The sequence below is a fragment of the Pecten maximus genome, chromosome 9 (genome assembly GCF_902652985.1).
Source record: "Pecten maximus chromosome 9, xPecMax1.1, whole genome shotgun sequence".
Lineage (NCBI taxonomy): Eukaryota > Metazoa > Mollusca > Bivalvia > Pectinida > Pectinidae > Pecten > Pecten maximus.
Window position 1 is genome coordinate 21,723,436 of NC_047023.1, and position 20,456 is coordinate 21,743,891.

Here is a 20,456-nt window from a genome sequence, read left to right on the forward strand (position 1 = left end):
TGGAATTAAAAATTTACAGACATGTACCGAGCTACTGGTTACTTCGTCTGCTGACACAACCACAAACTTGCAGTTCGTCAACTGTCTTTCTTTGGACATCAAGATCAATACATATATTCTATTGTTTGGGTTTCCTTTGGATTCCAAGCTGGTTTTCGAAAGATATGTCTGAAATCTTAACCTAACTCTATAAGCAAATTAAGGTCGTCATGCCATCATTTTGTAATATATCTGACGTAATGTCCACAATAGTCATCGGTACTCCGAAATCCTTTATCATTTGGAAAGTAGAAGTCTCAGGATATGTTAAACTATTTGTTAAAAATAAAGTCTCCGCAGCTTAACGTCGTCGATAATAGTGTGTAACAGTGCAATGGTTGCTGAAGATGTGATTCTTTGTTCTTAGGTCGTGAAAATTCAGATGTTTTAACAGTTGCTGGTAGTTGGAGAGCCTGGAAGCAATGTGCTAGTCCTTATTTACCCTTAGTCCTGGAGGACGTGGTGTGTATGATCGTGCTGTCTAGGTGAATCAGACAAAACCAGTAAATATCTCCATCGAATAACAGAATTTATTCATAAAATCATCGCATGGTATATTTTTATTTCTACCACAATAGGTGGGTGTTATTCAACTCCCAAGGCATGAAATAATCATTACAACTGTTGAATTACATTCAGTTTATACCACACGTGGAATAAACTCTAAATGCGTTTTGATTGGTGGACGCAGTGACATTTGACCGGGACTATTTTTTAATCACGTGGTTCAAAGCAATTTGATTGGCTAACATTTGAAGGCCGCTTCACGATGTCCTGGAAATGATAACGCATAAGAAGTTGTTTGGTTATATTCTTTAAAATATATATAGATTTTATTAATGTATTGCTTTGAAAGAATAAACCAACTTTTTTATGATTTGGAGTAAATTGTAATATTTCCATACATTTCCGAATTTGTTAGTTTTGCATATTAATTAGCGGCATTTCAAATTACATGTAGATCATATCCTTACCCCGCACTTGATATTGTGAACAGAACACACGTTGACAAAAAACAGGTCACTTCATTAGCTGTTCTGTTTTGGTAGAAACAGGTCACACAAACTCGTGGTTGTTGTATAGGGTATTTCTTTCACTCTCGTTTGTTTTTTGTTTTTTTTTGTTGCGTTTTTTGGGGTTTTTTTCAATTACAAAAAAAATCACATGCTAAAGCTCGTGTTTTTGTAACTTATGAAAAATAACTAACTCCAGTGAAAGAAATACCATATACAACATCCACTCGTCGTGTAACCTCTGTGTCTTCCGATATACTTGTCCTAATTTGGGGTAAAATATATTCCCTCTTCTAACAATACGGATTTATAGTTACAGAATGATATATTATCATGAACAAAACCTGATATTAAAGCGACTATAACTATAAAAATCACTGTTGGAAAAAGTTATCGGACGCAATATATTTTTTAAGAATATTTCATATAACTAGGACTTTCCCTTAATTACGAAAAATAAAAGTTACTGCACAACTGTAGTGTAAATGTTGAAATCAATGTGAAACGATAAGATTAGAATTCGGTAGGTCCTACAAGAATCCATTGTTATCGCTTGTAAGCAGATCGCTGTGTACGGATTCGTCACTGGTACCCACGTGACCCAATTCAGCTTTGTCCGTGTAGCTTTCTTTACAAATATAAGCGGATGTAAACAGTGTTTAAAAACTTTTAAAAGTAATAATGTATTGAACATTACTTATGGTATAGACCCGTGTATCGATATTTGGTAACCCCAATCAATCACCTTTTAATGAGTATGATATTTACAGATATAGTCGCTTTAACATTTGAAACAGTATCTTATCCAGTAATAGTTGCGATCATATAAAAAGAAGTAAAACAACAATCCATAACATTAATGTTGACCTTTTCTTCATTTGGTTCAAGCATTTTGCTGATCAATAAGGATCAGTTTGTGTTTGTACCAAACGCGATCGCTCTATACAAAGGTTGATCTGCGTGGAACTCGTAGTCATGTAAACGCTTGTATTTTGCACTGAGTTTTACAACGGGTCAAATCACGTTAGTAGCATGTAATGTACATAGACTTAGCAGTGTGCTGTAATATGCAGCAACATAAGTGCAATTTAGTAAATCAAATCATCATTGATTGTAAGTTGCGTGGAAATTTGAATGACGTTTACGGCTTTGTACAACGTACATCAAGTTATATGTAAAATCCAAAAATCACTACCTCAGCGGGGAGGACCCAAGAGGGGTAAAGGAAAAAAGTCGTGGACGGTATAGCGGGAACAAGGAACGACTGACTGGCGAGTCCAGCAGTAAAGTTCCTCTGTGATATCTCGCCAGTAGGCCGCCATCATACTGAACCCGCTCTCACAGATCACTAATTTGTCACAAGTGCATAATAGAAGAAAATCCAGGAGTTGCTTTTGGAAGCCATCACATACATCGCCAGTCTTTGTTTGGTCTATATGTGTTATCCTCCCAGGAACATTTAGAAGGAAGTTTTTAGAATATTTTGTCGAGAATTCGTGTTGCAAATCATCGGAATCGGTAGCTAAAAATAAATCATGTTTAGATTTGTCGATTGTCTCTATGAAGTCCATAATTACATGAGCAGCTTCCGGTTTCGTTCTTACATTATCTTTAGGTAGTGTTGAACTTCTTCCGATCCGGACATGAGCACAAAACGTAGCATTAGTTCGTTTGCTTTTTGCGACTGTATCCAATATATTGAGAAGGAAAGGCTTTGGCTGGAAAAATAAGTCAAAAATATAACGGTAGATATCGGCAAAATGGAGTCGTGTTATCCAAGGAGCATAATTTTCCACGTGAAGGAACTTTCGGAATTCTCGCGTCATGTCCCAGTTGATCCGTACGAAACTGACTTCGGCGGTGAAGAAATCCTTAATTGGTTGTGTGGATTTGGCTGTTAGTAACACTTTCATGATTTTCCTTCCATTGTCATCCTTCAAATGATAATTCTTAGAAGGTTTCTTTCCTAAAAGTGTTCCATTGTATCTCCAGTCATAAGAGTTTGTCAAAAAATAGTTTTCCAGTTTGCAGGGATTGTCAAAATTTATTAGAAATTTTCTGTTGGAAAGTATTGCTAGAACGTAAGTTGATAAAATTCCTGATATTCTGTCAGACCAGCCACCACACGACCCTGGCCATCGATGACTGCAGTCGTACACCAGATAGCCGTTCGTGTTGAGACGTAGCACAGATAAATCGGATGAAAGCGGCTTAGTAATATTTCGATGTGGTTTCAGGAGTTGACTTGGGAGTTCTTTTGTCGAAGACAAATCAGAATCACTTGGTTTTATTCTGTAATACGCAGGTATATTACTCGTCCATATTGTATACCACACACCAAAGCACATAGCTACTACGGCTATGCGCAACCAATAAGAGGCATGACAACTCTGAAAAACAAAACCACACAATTTAGTACATGTATTTCATATTTTAAAACAAGTAAGAAATATATATCATTATTATATATCATTATTATATATCATTATTATATATCATTATTATATATCATTATTATATATCATTATTATATATCATTATTATATATCATTATTATATATCATTATTATATATCATTATTATATATCATTATTATATATCATTATTCATTAAAGGAAGTTTTAAACACTACGGAAACTAAAAATCAGGAACAGGTTGCTGCAATATTAGCCGACACACTGCAACATTGGCTAACATATTGCAACATTAGCCGACATACTGCAACATTGGCCGACAAACTGTAACATAATCTGACATACATGTACTTTAACATTGGCCGACACACTGCAACATTGGCTAACATATTGCAACATTAGCCGACATACTGCAACATTGGCCGACAAACTGTAACATAATCTGACATACATGTACTTTAACATTGGCCGACACACTGCAACATTGGCTAACATATTGCAACATTAGCCGACATACTGCAACATTGGCCGACAAACTGTAACATAATCTGACATACATGTACTTTAACATTGGCCGACAAACTGTAACATTGACCGACATACTGTAACATTAACCGACATACTACAACATTAGCCGACAAACTGTAACATTAGCCGACAAACTGTAACATTAGCCGACAAACTGTAACATTGGCCGACAAACTGTAACATTGGCCGCCAAACTGTAACATTAGCCGACAAACTATAGTAACATTGGCCGACATACTGTAACATTGGCCCGACAAACTATAGTAACATTAGCCGACAAACTGTAACATTGGCCGACAAACTATAGTAACATTAGCCGACAAACTGTAACATTGGCCGACAAACTGTAACATTGGCCGACAAACTGTAACATTGGCCGACATACTGTAACATTAGCCGACAAACTGTAACATTAGCCGACAAACTGTAACATTGGCCAACAAACTGTAACATTGGCCGCCAAACTGTAACATTGGCCGACATACTACAACATTAGCCGACAAACTGTAATATTGGCCCGACAAACTGTAACATTGGCCGCCAAACTGTAACATTGGCCGACAAACTGTAACATTGGCCGACAAACTGTAACATTGGCCGACATACTGTAACATTGGCCGACAAACTGTAACATTGGCCGACATACTGTAACATTAGCCGACAAACTGTAACATTAGCCGACAAACTGTAACATTGGCCAACAAACTGTAACATTGGCCGCCAAACTGTAACATTGGCCGACATACTACAACATTAGCCGACAAACTGTAATATTGGCCCGACAAACTGTAACATTGGCCAACAAACTGTAACATTGGCCGACAAACTGTAACATTGGCCGACAAACTGTAACATTGGCCGACATACTGTAACATTGGCTAACAAACTGTAACATTGGCCGACAAACTGTAACATTGGCCGACATACTGTAACATTGGCCGACAAACTGTAACATTGGCCGACATACTGTAACATTGGCCGACATACTGTAATATTGGCCGACATACTACAACATTAGCCGACAAACTGTAACATTGGCCAACAAACTGTAACATTGGCCGACATACTGTAACATTGGCCGACAAACTGTAATATTGGCCAACAAACTGTAACATTGGCCGACATACTGTAATATTGGCCGACATACTCTAACATTGGCCGACAAACTGTAACATTGGCCGACATACTGTAACATTGGCCGACAAACTGTAATATTGGCCGACATACTGTAATATTGGCCGACATACTGTAACATTGGCCGACATACTGTAACATTGGCCGACATACTGTAATATTGGCCGACATACTGTAACATTGGCCGACATACTGTAATATTGGCCGACATACTGTAACATTGGCCAACAAACTGTAACATTGGCCGACATACTGTAACATTGGCCGACATACTCTAACATTGGCCGACATACTCTAACATTGGCCCGACAAACTGTAACATTGGCCGACAAACTGTAACATTGGCCCGACAAACTGTAACATTGGCCCGACAAACTGTAACATTGGCCGACAAACTGTAACATTGGCCGACATACTCTAACATTGGCCCGACAAACTGTAATATTGGCCCGACAAACTGTAACATTAGCCGACAAACTGTAACATTGGCCCGACAAACTGTAACATTGGCCGACATACTGTAACATTGGCCGACAAACTGTAACATTGGCCGACAAACTGTAATATTGGCCCGACAAACTGTAACATTGGCTAACAAACTGTAACATTGGCCGACATACTGTAACATTGGCCGACATACTGTAACATTGGCCGACATACTGTAACATTAGCCGACAAACTGTAACATTGGCCAACAAACTGTAACATTGGCCGACATACTGTAACATTGGCCAACAAACTGTAACATTGGCCAACAAACTGTAACATTGGCCAACAAACTGTAACATTGGCCAACAAACTGTAACATTGGCCAACAAACTGTAACATTGGCCAACAAACTGTAACATTGGCCAACAAACTGTAACATTGGCCAACATACTGTAACATTGGCCGACAAACTGTAACATTGGCCGACAAACTGTAACATTGGCCGACATACTGTAACATTGGCCGACATACTGTAACATTGGCCGACATACTGTAACATTGGCCAACAAACTGTAACATTGGCCGACAAACTGTAACATTGGCCCGACAATCTGTAACATTGGCCGACATACTGTAACATTGGCCGACAAACTGTAACATTGGCCGACATACTGTAACATTGGCCAACAAACTGTAACATTGGCCGACATACTGTAACATTGGCCGACATACTGTAACATTGGCCGACAAACTGTAACATTGGCCGACATACTGTAGTAACATTGGCCGACATACTGTTACATTGGCCGACATACTGTAATATTGGCCCGACAAACTGTAATATTGGCCCGACAAACTGTAACATTGGCCCGACATACTGTAACATTGGCCGACATACTGTAACATTGGCCGACAAACTGTAACATTGGCCGACATACTGTAACATTGGCCAACAAACTGTAACATTGGCCGACATACTGTAACATTGGCCGACAAACTGTAACATTGGCCAACAAACTGTAACATTGGCCAACAAACTGTAATATTGGCCGACATACTGTAATATTGGCCGACAAACTGTAACATTGGCCCGACATACTGTAACATTGGCCGACATACTGTAACATTGGCCGACATACTCTAACATTGGCCCGACATACTGTAGTAACATTGGCCGACAAACTGTAACATTGGCCGACAAACTATAGTAACATTAGCCGACAAACTGTAACATTGGCCAACAAACTGTAACATTGGCCAACAAACTGTAACATTGGCCGACATACTGTAACATTGGCCGACAAACTGTAACATTGGCCGACATACTCTAACATTGGCCCGACAAACTGTAACATTGGCCGACAAACTGTTACATTGGCCGACATACTGTAACATTGGCCGACAAACTGTAACATTGGCCAACAAACTGTAACATTGGCCGACATACTGTAACATTGGCCGACATACTGTAATATTGGCCCGACAAACTGTAATATTGGCCCGACAAACTGTAACATTGGCCCGACATACTGTAACATTGGCCACCAAACTGTAACATTGGCCGACATACTGTAACATTGGCCAACAAACTGTAACATTGGCCCGACAATCTGTAATATTGGCCGACATACTCTAACATTGGCCCGACAATCTGTAATATTGGCCGACAAACTGTAACATTGGCCGACAAACTGTAACATTGGCTGACAAACTGTAACATTGGCCGACAAACTGTAACATGAGCCGACAAACTGTAACATTGGCCCGACATACTGTAGTAACATTGGCCGACATACTGTAACATTAGCCGACAAACTGTAACATTGGCCAACAAACTGTAACATTGGCCCGACATACTGTAGTAACATTGGCCGACAAACTGTAACATTGGCCAACAAACTGTAACATTGGCCAACAAACTGTAACATTGGCCCGACATACTGTAGTAACATTGGCCGACAAACTGTAACATTGGCCGACATACTCTAACATTGGCCCGACATACTGTAGTAACATTGGCCGACAAACTGTAACATTGGCCGACATACTGTAACATTGGCCCGACATACTGTAGTAACATTGGCCGACAAACTGTAACATTGGCCGACATACTCTAACATTGGCCGACAAACTGTAATATTGGCCGACAAACTGTAACATTGGCCGACATACTGTAATATTGGCCGACAAACTGTAACATTGGCCGACATACTGTAACATTAACCGACATACTACAACATTAGCCGACAAACTGTAACATTGGCCGACATACTGTAACATTGGCCGACATACTGTAACATTGGCCGACATACTGTAATATTGGCCGACAAACTGTAACATTGGCCGACATACTGTAATATTGGCCGACAAACTGTAACATTGGCCAACAAACTGTAACATTGGCCAACAAACTGTAACATTGGCCGACATACTGTAACATTGGCCGACAAACTGTAACATTGGCCGACATACTGTAACATTGGCCAACAAACTGTAACATTGGCCGACAAACTGTAACATTGGCCGACATACTGTAACATTGGCCGACATACTGTAACATTGGCCGACATACTCTAACATTGGCCGACAAACTGTAACATTGGCCGACAAACTGTAACATTGGCCGACATACTGTAACATTGGCCGACATACTGTAACATTGGCCGACATACTGTAACATTGGCCAACAAACTGTAACATTGGCCGACAAACTGTAACATTGGCCGACATACTGTAACATTGGCCGACAAACTGTAACATTGGCCGACAAACTGTAACATTGGCCAACAAACTGTAACATTGGCCAACAAACTGTAACATTGGCCGACATACTGTAACATTGGCCGACATACTGTAACATTGGCCGACATACTGTAACATTGGCCAACATACTGTAACATTGGCCGACATACTGTAACATTGGCCGACATACTGTAACATTGGCCAACAAACTGTAACATTGGCCGACAAACTGTAACATTGGCCGACATACTGTAACATTGGCCGACATACTGTAACATTGGCCGACATACTGTAACATTGGCCGACAAACTGTAACATTGGCCAACAAACTGTAACATTGGCCGACATACTGTAACATTGGCCGACATACTGTAACATTGGCCGACATACTGTAACATTGGCCAACAAACTGTAACATTGGCCGACAAACTGTAACATTGGCCAACAAACTGTAACATTAGCCGACAAACTGTAACATTGGCCGACAAACTGTAACATTGGCCGACATACTGTAACATTGGCCGACAAACTGTAACATTGGCCAACAAACTGTAACATTGGCCGACAAACTGTAACACTGGCCAACAAACTGTAACATTGGCCGACAAACTGTAATATTGGCCGACATACTACAACATTAGCCGACAAACTGTAACATTGGCCAACAAACTGTAACATTGGCCGACATACTGTAACATTGGCCGACATACTGTAATATTGGCCGACAAACTGTAACATTGGCCGACATACTGTAACATTGGCCGACATACTGTAATATTGGCCCGACAAACTGTAATATTGGCCGACAAACTGTAATATTGGCCGACAAACTGTAACATTGGCCGACATACTGTAATATTGGCCGACAAACTGTAATATTGGCCGACAAACTGTAATATTGGCCGACAAACTGTAACATTGGCCCGACATACTGTAATATTGGCCCGACAAACTGTAGTAACATTGGCCGACAAACTGTAGTAACATTGGCCGACATACTGTAGTAACATTGACAGACATACTGTAGTTACATTGGCCGACAAACTGTAGTAACATTGACAGACAAACTGTAGTAACATTGGCCGACATACTGTAGTAACATAGACCGACAAACTGTAGTAACATTGGCCGACAAACTGTAGTAACATTGGCCGACAAACTGTAGTAACATTGACAGACATACTGTAACATTGGCCGACATACTGCAACATTGATCGACGTATTACAAATAATTACGCACATGTCGATAAAAACTGTATTACAAACGTATGTTATTTCCAGTTGAACTTATCCAAGAGACCACATGTATGTAACAAAATTCTGTCTACGAAGGTCACCTTATAAAACAATATACTGTGTATAAAGGTCACTTTATATAACAAAATCATGTCTATAAAGGTCATCTGTCTCAGTGTAACACAATGTATATATATTCTATAAAGGTCATTTGTCTATGAAGGTCAGTATTATCTTGTCCCGTGTATGACCCTTATAGCCTTATTGACCGTATATATCGCTAAAACAAATTTACAAATGATGTTTATATTCACATATCCGTTTGGTAATCTCTACCGACGGATTATTTAAACCAGCAGGCCTTTAGTCTATTTAACCTGAATACCACGTCGAAAGCATACTCACAAACCTCGTTATTATTCTATTTCATTGTGTAACCATTTCAAGGATAATACCTAAAGGCTATTGTTAGTGTACGTACATTTTGTATATAGGTTACTTAATACGGAGATTAAGATTTGCTACAGATATCTAAAAGATTGTGTTTGCTCTAAATGAACAATCGTCAAATCGTACGGGGGTCTTACTATCTGTAAAGATTTGGTACAAAAGCCACACAACATATTGACCCTTTTCACTAGATATTCAGAGAATAAACAGTAATTAGAAGCCGCCCATCTAAACTTATAATATTTGTTACAAAACTACTACTGCGTAATGTTCAAAACCTTTGCCAACTACGAGTTAGATACAGTAGAGCCAATTTCGAGTTAGATAGAGTAGAGCCAATTTCGAGTTAGATACCGTACAGCCAAATTCAAGTTAGATACAGTCGAGCCAATTTCGAGTTAGATACAGTAGATCCAATTTCGAGTTAGATACCGTACAGCCAAATTCAAGTTAGATACAGTCGAGCCAATTTCGTGTTAGATACAGTAGAGCCAATTTCGAGTTAGATACCGTACAGCCAAATTCAAGTTAGATACAGTCGAGCTAATTTCGAGCTAGATACAGTAGAGCTTTCGAGTGTACCGAAAAACAGCTTTATGCTAAAATATTACATTTAGTTAAATATGTTAGCCCAGTTATGAGACAGGCTATCAGCTACTAAGCTAGATTACCTATAATCATGTATAAAGACTGGTCACCACTCATTTATACGATACCAGAGATATTATATAAGATTAGTGGCCTTACGGAATAATTCAATAATGTGTGTAGTAATAATAATTAATCTCAACTAAACTGATTAAACAGAGTATGCTATGTATATGTATTAGGTAACTGTCTGATGTAATGGTTCACGTGTAGTAAATTGTCCACCTGTCTATTTAAGTCCTGTATTCGTAACTGGGAAACAGTGGATGTCTGGGGTGGGGCTCGAGCCGAGAACATTTACTCTGCCACAATCTACATCAACAAGAACAACTGCACGTGTGTAACTTCATTATGTCAGAGATACCAACTACCCATCTACACGAGATAGATACAGTACAGCTAATTTCGAGTTAAATACAGTAGAACCAATTTCGAGTAAGATACAGTACAGCCAAGTTCGAGTTAAATACAGTAGAACCAATTTCGAGTAAGATACAGTACAGTCAAGTTCGAGTTAAATACAGTAGAACCAATTTCGAGTAAGATACAGTACAGTCAAGTTCGTGTTAGACCCAGTACACCCAATTTTGAGTTAGAGACAGTTCAGCCTCAAGGTCAATCAACCTAGACGACAAGAATATTTTGAAATGCTGTCACGCCGTACCCGTGTTGACTCTTTAGAATAACGTGCTAAAACACACATAGAAATTCAGAAGATAGAAATCAGATTGAATGAGTAGAATATTTGTTTTAAACATTAGTAAAATACCTATATGTCACGTACATATATTTATATTTAAGAAAGTACTCAATACATCCCGGTGTTCAGACAGGCAATTAATATCAACATTTAGGATCCTTTTTATTTTCTCCAATGACTACCCAATACTGAACGTGATATACCAAAGTCTATTTACACAATGACTACCAAATACTGAACGTGATATACCAAAGTCTATTTACACAATGGTATCCCAATACTGACCATGATATACCAAAGTATATTTACACAATGGTATCCCAATACTGGCCGTGATATACCAAATTCTATTTACACAATGGTATCCCAATACTGGCCGTGATATACCAAAGTCTATTTACACAATGGTATCCCAATACCCCAATGACTACCCAATACTGGCCGCGATATACCAAAGTCTATTTACACAATGGTATCCCAATACTGGCGGTGATATACCAAAGTATATTTACACAATGGTATCCCAATACCCCAATGACTACCCAATACTGGCCGCGATATACCAAAGTCTATTTATACAATGGTATCCCAATACTGACCGTGATATACCAAAGTATATTTACACAATGGTATCCCAATACTGACCGTGGTATACCAAAGTCTATTTATACAATGGTACCCCAATACTGATCGTGATATACCAAAGTCTATTTACACAATGGTATCCCAATACTGACCGTGGTATACCAAAGTATATTTACACAATGGTATCCCAATACTGACCGTGGTATACCAAAGTCTATTTACACAATGGTATCCCAATACTGACCGTGGTATACCAAAGTCTATTTACACAATGGTATCCCAATACTGAACGTGATATACAAAAGTCTATTTACACAATGGTATCCCAATACTGGCGGTGATATACCAAAGTATATTTACACAATGGTATCCCAATACCCCAATGACTACCAATACTGGCCGCGATATACCAAAGTCTATTTACACAATGACTACCCAATACTGACCGTGGTATACCAAAGTCTATTTACACAATGGTATCCCAATACTGACCGTGGTATACCAAAGTCTATTTATACAATGGTATCCCAATACTGATCGTAATAATCCAAAGTATATTTACACAATTTTATCCACCTGTCTTATATAAATCAACATCTTGTTCTATTTCCTTATTTGTAAAGTGGAAACTAAACGAATAATAGGGTAAATAGTCGGCCAATCACATTTTAGTAATGCAAACATCAATCCTCAAGTACTGTAGCCGTTAGTACACGGATCAATAGTATGGATTAGGACCTGCGGCATGTTTACTAAAGTAAAGCAGACCGACAGACTGTGTACACCTTAACAAACCTCGGGAAGTGGTCAGAATTTAAATCAATTTTCCCATTGTGGCATGTGTTTACAATCTCCAAATCCGCCGTGGAAAGTTTGTCGAAGGCTAAATCTTATTACAAAATTTCAGGTTAGGTGTTATTGAAATCGGTGTTGAGCGCAGACATGTGTTCTTATCTTAATCTTTATGAGATTGTTTGTCATAAACAAGTTGTATTCTTCAAATCACTGCATTTATACTCTCGGTACAATCATAAATGAAATTTTCATGGGAAATTGAATTTTAAGAAAACATCAATATACCTGATGGTACACCTGAGTGGCGTGTGTAACAACGTGATGAAAATCTAGATGGATATTATGTGATTCCATTGGCCGGTCGACAGGAGAATATCAATATTATATACATGTATATCATTCCCTAATCTTACTAACTAAAATCAAAAGTTCAAATATTCCAAAGATTACATAGATTAAAAAAAAACAGACGTCTTATGAATATTTTTCTAGGTCCATTGAGTATATTTTTAATTGGTAAATCCATTAAATTTTGATAAATTATTGTTCATTGTGTTACACTCGGAACACTAGTCCCATCGAGGTTTTCCTGTGTACGTCCGGATACGACCATGGAAAGGTCCAATATTTCTCGATATCTATTTATTTTCCCTACATTTATGATTTGACAGTTGATAATAAAGAGTGGGTTCCAATAATTAAAACCTTCTATTCCCATGTATGTACTCTCTAGACATCTCAGTGTTAGAGATTACTTAAATTTAGAAAAAGCAGTACATTCAATGTTAGTGCTTCGCCTGTATAGTGACGGTGTCAGTTTGATCCGAAGGTGACTAAATTAGTGTGTCTTCTGTTTCAACAGTATGTCTACAGCTGAAGAGCTAACAAAATTGGTGTGTATAATTAGATGTTAAATTAAATTCCACATATGCCATATTTTAATACATCCGGTGTTACTAGCCGCAAAATACTGCTCGGCTAGAGCTCAATCGGTTGAGCGTAAGACTAGTAAGCCAGATCTGGAGGTCCCGGGTTCGATCCCTAGCGGAGGCAGTGATTTAAATTTAATTAAGCATGTGCTCTGTTACGCCAGTGTATGACTATTACTTGTCCGTGCTTCACACAACCCTTGGTCTAATGCTGGGTAAAAATAACCAATATCAAATGAAATGTGAACAGCCTAAATGTCATACATAATGAAATAATTGTAAAATTTAAAAAAAAATGTAAATAGCGTTGTTTAAAGTATACAGTATTTACAACACCGAAAAAGAAGATATTTTTATTATCTATATCAATAAATGCATTAGAGTTTATATTCAATATGACAGTAATTATGATATTTCTGAATACCCTATTGTTAATGTTTCCGTACCATTGTATCCTGTGTATACTTACTGAGAATCCATGTACATCACACCAATTTAACATTGAACAAATGTTTTACATAATTCTTTGTACATACATATATAGACTTTTTTTCAATTTATTGATTTTATTTTGTATCATTGTTTTGAAATGTGATGATATCGTGGTCCTATTCTACAATGTTTCAATTGTGAGTATTTGATAAATCTGTGAGTTTGTATAAAAATGTTGGTATTATACAGTAGTTGTCTGGAAGTCTACAAGGCACATATACCCTATACTGCCCTTGAAACCTTCATCACACACTAAAACACAATGCCACTGTTTTCACTCTTTTTACATTTCTATCTTGTATCTATACCCTGCACACAAAATATCATTGTAAATATAACATAGCCTATGTTGACATTAAAATAATCATTTATGTTTTTAATTGTTTTTCTGATTATTTATCCTAAGAGAGAACGTCTATGCTTCATCTTATACGGCATGTATATCGTTGTAAGAAAGACATTCACAAAGGAAACGTGTTTCATTTTCAACAGTTGTTCACACAAAATGGACAATCTCGCTGGTTCTCAGTAAGTTTATATAACGACAAGTCTCTATCAGATAGCAGTCGATTGCCAAACTGTTGTTACATTGTACGTTGTCTGGGTACCGAGCCTTTGGCGGACTGACCGCCACAATACAATAAACAAATCCAGACCCACGTGAATTAACGGCCAAAAACAGTCAATAATTCAGACAACTGAAGCGAAGAAAAGCCCGCGGGGGTGTTAGCCTTAACCCTTACACCACTAACACTATACCATAATTGTAGTTTCACCTGAAACCGTACAAATCTGATCTTGTTCCTATGGAACGCTTTCAACTTAAAATGGAGACGCAAGTGTGTAAATACCGTCTTTTTAAATACAGCCACGTGAAGTGAAAGTGTTATTGACTTAAAATATTTTTTCTTTTGCTGCAATAAAGTAATGACTCTAAGAACTTAAGACAACATGTACGTGGTATTGACAAAAGATAAGAGAATTCAATAAACCTGCTTGGTTTGGAGATTAAATAATGTACTTAGTCTCATAGTTTTCCTTTTAGATATTGTCAGCTTGAAATCACAAGTAGTATGTTCCAAATGACCACGTTATTTTTTTTTTTTCTAATAACTCAATAAGAATAGGTTACCGCTAGACATGAAAATTGATAACAACAAGATCGTTGTTTACAAGGTATAAACATCATACATATCACACATTTTCTTCTCGGAATTGAGGAGACCGATATCAATTTATGGTATCATTTTATTCGGCACACCTCGGCAGACTCGGCTACCCTACATCTTGATGCCAGAATATGGAACGCCAGAGCTGTCTTAGGTGATCAAATATGATTATATTCGGTGGCTATGTCTTTATATGCTGTAGTTATACCATTATATGCGGTGCTTTTTACTTTATATTCGGTGGTTATGTCTTTATATGCGGTAGACACATCCTTATATTCGGTAGATATAACCTTATATTCGGTAGATATGTCTTTATATGCGGTAGATATGTCTTTATATTCGGTAAATATGTCCTTATATTCGGTAGTTGTGTCCTTATATTCGGTAGATATGTCCTTATATTCGGTAGTTATGGCCTTATATTGGGTAGATATGTCCTTATATTCGGTAAATATGTCCTTATATTCGGTAGATATGTCCTTATATTCGGTAGATATGTCTTTATATGCGGTAGATATGTCTTTATATTCGGTAAATATGTCCTTATATTCGGTAAATATGTCCTTATATTCGGTAGTTATGACCTTATATTCGGTAGATATGTCCTTATATGTGGTCCAGAATCTGCCGAATGGGCAATTAGGTGCCGTAGATGTTGAGATCGAGAGCACGAGCTACACAGTTGTCTTCATTCGTAATTTGTCACAGTAAAATCATATCTATTTAACATTCTATACCAATACACGCCTTTACATAGAGAACATTGAAACACGTCGATAAGGACTGATCACGGGTTACTCAATATGGAAGGGAATGTCCGCCAAAATTCTATGTGTCTAACTTACATTCTAGTTCGTCTTGCTTACTAATTCTACATTACATTACAACATGCGTGTCACATTATTGCATTCTTATTATGCTAACTGACTTTCTAAATTATCTTCCTTGCAATATATTTTATTTACTTCCCTATTTTTATTGCCGTTGTTAATTTCTGTTTTTTTTAACGCTAGGTGGCGCTCTCGCTAGCGTTAAAAAACGCAATCTTCCAATTTTTGCAACTGTATTCGTCTAAATGCCATTCTAATTCTTCTAGGTGCGTTCGGCTTGCTTGCAAGTGCTTGTGTGTATGGATGTCTCGTAGGCATTTCGTTGTGATACATTGTTATTATTTTACTAAACTATATCTGAATTTCAGAATTAACTTGAAGCAATCGTGTATCAATTACGCATCAGGCATACAGAAATTAACAACGGCAATAAAAATAGGGAAGTAAATAAAATGTATTGCAAGGAAGATAATTTAGAAAGTCAGTTAGCATAATAAGAATGCAATAATGTGACACGCATGTTGTAATGTAATGTAGAATTAGTAAGCAAGACGAACTAGAATGTAAGTTAGACACATAGAATTTTGGCGGACATTCCCTTCCATAACTCAATACCATGAATCCAAGTGTGACATAACGAGTTGCTCTAGTAAACAGGAAATCAATTTCGCTTGAAATCAATCAACAATTTTAATTTGGTATGAGCATTTGCTTTCGATACTCTTCAAACATTATTTATTTATTTATTTATTTCCTGTTTTAGATTATTTATAACATGTGATTTGGTTACAATTGAAGAATGAAGTTCTTTTTACTTCTTTTTAATCATTATAAGCAGAGACCTATGTATCATATAGGTCTCTGTTATAAGTATACTGTACCGCTATAACAATCTTTGTAATATATGTTTGTGGAGAGAGCTTTTTTTAAGTGGCTTAAAATTTGTGTCCAATCCAATTGTGTCTAAACAATAAAATACGTTCAAATCAATAAAGTTTCCGCATAAATACCTGTATAAAATTTGACATCAGCATGTCCATATTAGTTTAGTTTAAACAATATTTTTATAAACATTCAAGTACACACAACACAATACAAATCATACAGCCATATTAACAGTTTTGTTTTCTCACATTCAAACTTTTAGTAAAGATGCAGCGTTCTCGATAGATTTGTCCATTTTAATTTCATATGGGCTGCTTTTTGGGAGTGTACATATAGTTATTTAGATATTCCATGTTTTTATAGTTTTGTATTTTTGCCAATGTTCCTGAATATGATGGAACTGTACAGGTACACATGCAACTATAAATGTATTGTTTTATAATCAAAATTATCAAATAAATCCCTCAATTCCATATGATATTTTGTAATTTGAGTCCATAGCAAATTAATATTATTTTTATCGCAAATAACTTCCAAAAAATACTACCATATATATATATATATATATATTTTACATGTTATAGTCCCAAAATAAATCATCTTAAGGTTTTTTTTTTTTTTTGGGGGGGTTGTTACAGAATATACATAATTCATTTTTAGAAATATTAATTTTCATTAGCAATCTATTATTGTAAATAATTCCGTGTATTAAGTCGAACTGGATATTTTGTTTATTTAACTTTAGGCCTTAACAGTAACGAAATGTCACCTTTGTAGGTGTGGTATATATAGCTTACTGCCCTTGCGCGATTCCGATGAAGCCCGAGCCTCCCCTCCTACTGTCTCACTATGTTGATAACTTCACCAAAAGTGAAATTTAATAGTTACAAGTGTTGTCACGTTACACACGTGTATATATTGTCATTCAGCGCGGGTAATGCACGTACAGATATCCCGTGTGCAGGGTTTACACGTGTACAGAGGTCACCTCGTATGTTTATATTTGTTTTTAATTTGAGAGTCTCCAAAACGAAATTTCCAAACGTTAATTCTTGAAATAGTTTTTAATGTTTGAAACAAAATGATATTTGAAGTTATTTCTTGGAGTTACTGGTAACTGCGACGAAAGCGTTGATGCAATATGGACAACAGCGAACTAACCAACCTACTTGGTTCGACCGGAAATTCGGCGTTACTAAACAAGTTATAAATTTCGATTGAAATAAATCAACAATTCCAATTAGTTAGATATCATATGTGCGTTCGATTCTCTACAAACAAATTATATCTCTATAATTTATTCTATCTTACACAAATATAAGACAAATACGGAAATAGCATTTTATAAAACGCAAATACATTAGTATTATAATATATCTAGTATAGACAATGCAATGTATCCACTTACCTTCATGTCAATATCTAACGTACAAAATCCAAGAAACTCCTAGCAACCAACGGTACTAACTACCACCGCCAATAAAACTGACCAGTGTGTAACGTCACTTGGCCACTCAGCCCATATATTGTTATTACCTGCGCTTACCCGGACACAATAAAGTATAGTCTGTTTCAAAATACACAAAGTATCGATCAACCTACAGCCGATGTACAATTATTACACTAAATTTAGAAAAACTGACCGTGTTTGATATAAGCATAAAGTATGCATTAATTATTTATCTTATTTTATTTATATAATCGATATTTAGACTACCGCTTTTTTTTTATAACGAAAAACATACGATGTCTTGTTTTTCTGGGGAAAAAATAACACAATTTCGCCAGCGTCATCAACTCAAAAGTTACTCTTTCAAAGCAATAAAGATTAATATATACAATTGTGTCTACATATGTATACATATATTCAGTTCCAATGTCAGATAGACGTAGGGGATAGATTATATATTCACTTGATAACCATGGGCCAGTTTTTGATGTATCAGTATACATGTATAAAATCCACGCGCATCTGACGTGCCATCCCATATATAACATGCGGGTACACAGACCCTGAAAATGATGATGGTAGTTTTCCAAACAAAATACACTGGAAGTCATTGATTTATAAATCTGTATCTAATTATGAAACTAATGCTTGGTTGCATAGAATGTCTAATGACGCAGACTTCACACGATTTTTATTGCTGCATGACGATCTTAAACCTCATTATTTATGGCAATTAGCTTTGCGTCATCCAAATTTTCTTTATAATATTGGATACATAATGAAATTGATTGTAACTGTTCGGGTAAGTAATGTTCAGCTTTTATGTCACCACTGTGGCCTTTTCTACACAGATTTTGTAACTCATGTTATTTTGCAGTGTTCTGTAACGGATAATATCCGTGATAATCTATGGTGTATTATAGCATCCATTTCAAGTATAGAACTAAGTACATATCTGCATTCACTACCTGATTATTCATTAATACATATTTTACTAGGTGGTCCAATGAACCATCAGGTGAATGAATCTGATCATGAAGAATTTAGATTAGAGTCCATATATGCCATAAAACGAATGTTTGATCTGTACACATAATTAATACATGTAGTATCATATATATATATATGTATATATATTTATGTACATGGAATATAAGACATATATATTACTCAACTTATATCTACGATAATTAACTACATGTATATGTATATAACATTATATTGTGAACTCGCATGCACTTTTTTGCTTGATATCACTATGTAAATAGTCACGTATTATCTACGTTACATTGTTTGTATTTGTATTATCATGCTCTTCTTTGTGGAGGAAATAAAGATGATAATAATAGCCTGCACGTGTAACACAGTCCGATCACCAACCAATCGGCTGTCCCGACACAAAAGGCGTTCAAGGAGACAATTTCAATTTCAATTTTTCAATTTTCAATACGGGGTTGGGTGAAGCCCGCGTTATTATAAAAGATAATTTTCTTGCAATATGTAAAAATGTCGCAAAGCGTGCATGAGCATCCTGGATTGCCATCAATACACGTGTACAATTAGAATTTATGTTATTTGGGAGTATGCGGCTTTAAATCATTGTTACGCGACAAAGGAATAACATGCATTTATAATTAATGCTTCCAATTATAGCATGTTATTGATATTTGTGGGCATTTGATATTTTAGTCAAATCAGAGACATATATATGTATATATGTCTCTGGTCAAATTGAACTTAATTTCAATGTGAATCGAAGCTTACTATCCAAATACAAAGCTAATTCGAGCACGTGTACAGGTATGAGCTAGAACTAAAGATTAACTGTTGATTAAAGGTATCAACATTCCGTTTTCCAGTTAAAATATAAAATTATATCAATATTTTATTAATATCATGACTTATACTGATAATATGGATTATATTTCAGTAGGCAAGTAAACACATGTTCGCCGTTATATGTGTATACATGTATATCAGAATCG

The 20,456-nt window shown here is 36.5% G+C and overlaps 1 protein-coding gene across 1 annotated transcript; it reads right to left on the minus strand.

Annotated features, from left to right (window-relative positions):
• Window positions 1–547: 547 nt before the first annotated feature.
• Window positions 548–18,556, minus strand: LOC117334627. Its single transcript, XM_033894340.1, has 2 exons — window positions 18,430–18,556; window positions 548–3,442 (listed from the first exon to the last, which is right to left on the minus strand). Exons 1-2 carry the CDS (start codon window positions 18,433–18,435, stop codon window positions 2,249–2,251), a joined length of 1,200 nt encoding a protein of 399 aa, XP_033750231.1. The 5' UTR covers window positions 18,436–18,556; the 3' UTR covers window positions 548–2,248.
• Between the last annotated feature and the right edge of the window lie 1,900 nt (window positions 18,557–20,456).